At 66.0% G+C, this 1857-nt stretch overlaps 1 protein-coding gene across 1 annotated transcript; it reads left to right on the top strand.

Annotated features, from left to right (window-relative positions):
• The first annotated feature begins 133 nt into the window (after positions 1-133).
• Positions 134-1857, top strand: LY6D (lymphocyte antigen 6 family member D). The gene is made up of 3 exons (XM_043483817.1): positions 134-264; positions 1048-1146; positions 1331-1857. Exons 1-3 carry the CDS (start codon positions 213-215, stop codon positions 1564-1566), a joined length of 387 nt encoding a protein of 128 aa, XP_043339752.1. The 5' UTR covers positions 134-212; the 3' UTR covers positions 1567-1857.

The raw sequence follows: 1857 nt of genomic DNA, 5'->3' as shown, positions 1-1857 counted from the left end.
TCTACAGCCCGCTGAGGGGGAGGCAGGAAGGGGAGGCAGCAGGAAGTGGAGAGGGCCAGAGAGCCCTGCAGCTGCAGGGCAGGGGTATGCTGGGCTGGAGAGTGTGGGCCGGGCAGGGTGGGGCAGGTCCCCGCCCCTCCCACCAGCACCTGTCCCAACTATAAGGCCTCTGGGGAAGGGGGGGCCGCCAGTGCTCCCAGAGGTGCCCCGAGATGAAGACAGCCTTGCTGTTCCTCGTTGCCTTGGCTGCGGCAGCTGGGCCAGGTGAGGGGCTGGGTGGGGGCTGGGGGAGTGGGGAGCCAGGCCCTGGAAGCCTGGAGTGGCTTCCCTCTAGGCACAGAGAACCCTGGATTTGCAGGGACTAGAACAAAATGAACCCCGCACCTTAACTTCGTGGGATCACAGACTTACAATATTTCAGAATCAGAGAATCTTAGAGTCAACCCAGCGGATCAGACACGTGGAGAGGGAGCAATGCTGGGGGTTGTCTTGATATGCTTCTCCCCGAGAAAGACAGAGGCCAGAGGCCAGCCTCAATGCCCCCCCCCCCCAGGCCCCAGGGCCCTCCCAGGGTCGCCCATCCCCCTGCAGGCTCAGCATGGCCAAACTGACAGCCCCCAGGGTGTTGACTCAGCCTCAGGTCCTCACCGTGGGCTGCCCACTGCCCGCTGCGAGACAGTCCCCAGGGAGGGACAGCAGCCAGGTCCTGTGAGCTGCAGTTAACATGCCCCAGAGCCTCTGATGCCCCCGGGGAAGGGTCTTCAGTGCAGCCATATTGGCCACCTCGCCAGTCCTCTAGAGACGCCCAGTGCTGGACAGCTCCTCCAGGGGTGGGGGGTGGGGGGAGGCGCCAGGGCACCAGCTGATGGGGACGTTACCTCCTGCCTCCTGGGGCTGTGTGCAAGATGTGAGACCCAGTGGGGCCCGGGGGCCTCAGAGGGACTGGCCCAGGGCAGGGGTGGCAGAGGGCTCTGTCTCGCGGGGGTCTCCCCGGCCCCTCTGGGAGGGCGCCCTGGGGCCTGCTGATGCCCTGGGCTCTCCCCCCAGCCCAGGCTCTCCACTGCCACGTGTGCCACAGCTCCAGCAACTGCAAGAAACCGCAGATCTGCTCAGCCAGCTCCGGCTTCTGCAAGACTGTGATTAGGGGTGAGCGATCTGGGCGAGGGAAGGATGCCCTGCGGGGCGCCCCAGGGCTTGAGGAGCATCCCTGGGGAGGCTGCTGGAAGGGGTCTCAGTGACAGTCCAGTCCTGGGGGCGGTGGAAGCTGGGGCTTGGGAGGCCCTGGGGGACAAGGGTGCCACCTGGCCTGACCTCGCCCACCCGTCCCCAGTGGAGCCTCTGTCTGGGAACCTGGTGGAGAAGAACTGCTCCGTGTGGTGCACGCCCACGAACAGCCAGCAGGGCCAGGTCAGCAAGGGCCAGGAGACCACCCTATGCTGCAAGAGCGACCTGTGCAACGAGGGTCTGCAGAGCCCGCAGAGCGCCGCTCCCGCCCGCACCAGCGCCCCCCTCGGCCTGGCGCTGGTCTGTGGCCTCCTCGTCCTCCTCTGGGCCCCTGGCCTGTGACCCCCAGAACCAGGGCCCCACCCCCTCCTCTCCCTGGCCAGGATGGCGGCTCAGACACTCGGGGCTGGGGGCTCCGTAGAAGGTCCGGGGCCGGGCGGCGGCTGAGGGGCGGGAAGAGCTGAAGGCTTGGGGCGGCCCTGGCACAAGAGGACAGCACCTCCCTCCCGGAGCAGCGCGGTGGGGGAGGGGACAGGAGGCCTTCCGCTCCCTCCTGATTTCATCTTCATTCTGTTTGGTTTCTGTTTATTTTCTATTCAAAGCCCAGCGTTGGAATAAATGACTGAAAACCAG

The sequence above is a fragment of the Cervus canadensis genome, chromosome 12 (assembly GCF_019320065.1).
Source record: "Cervus canadensis isolate Bull #8, Minnesota chromosome 12, ASM1932006v1, whole genome shotgun sequence".
Classification (NCBI taxonomy): Eukaryota; Metazoa; Chordata; class Mammalia; order Artiodactyla; family Cervidae; genus Cervus; species Cervus canadensis.
Note: the sequence above shows the minus strand (reverse complement) of the source record. Positions and strands in the feature narration are given on the sequence as shown.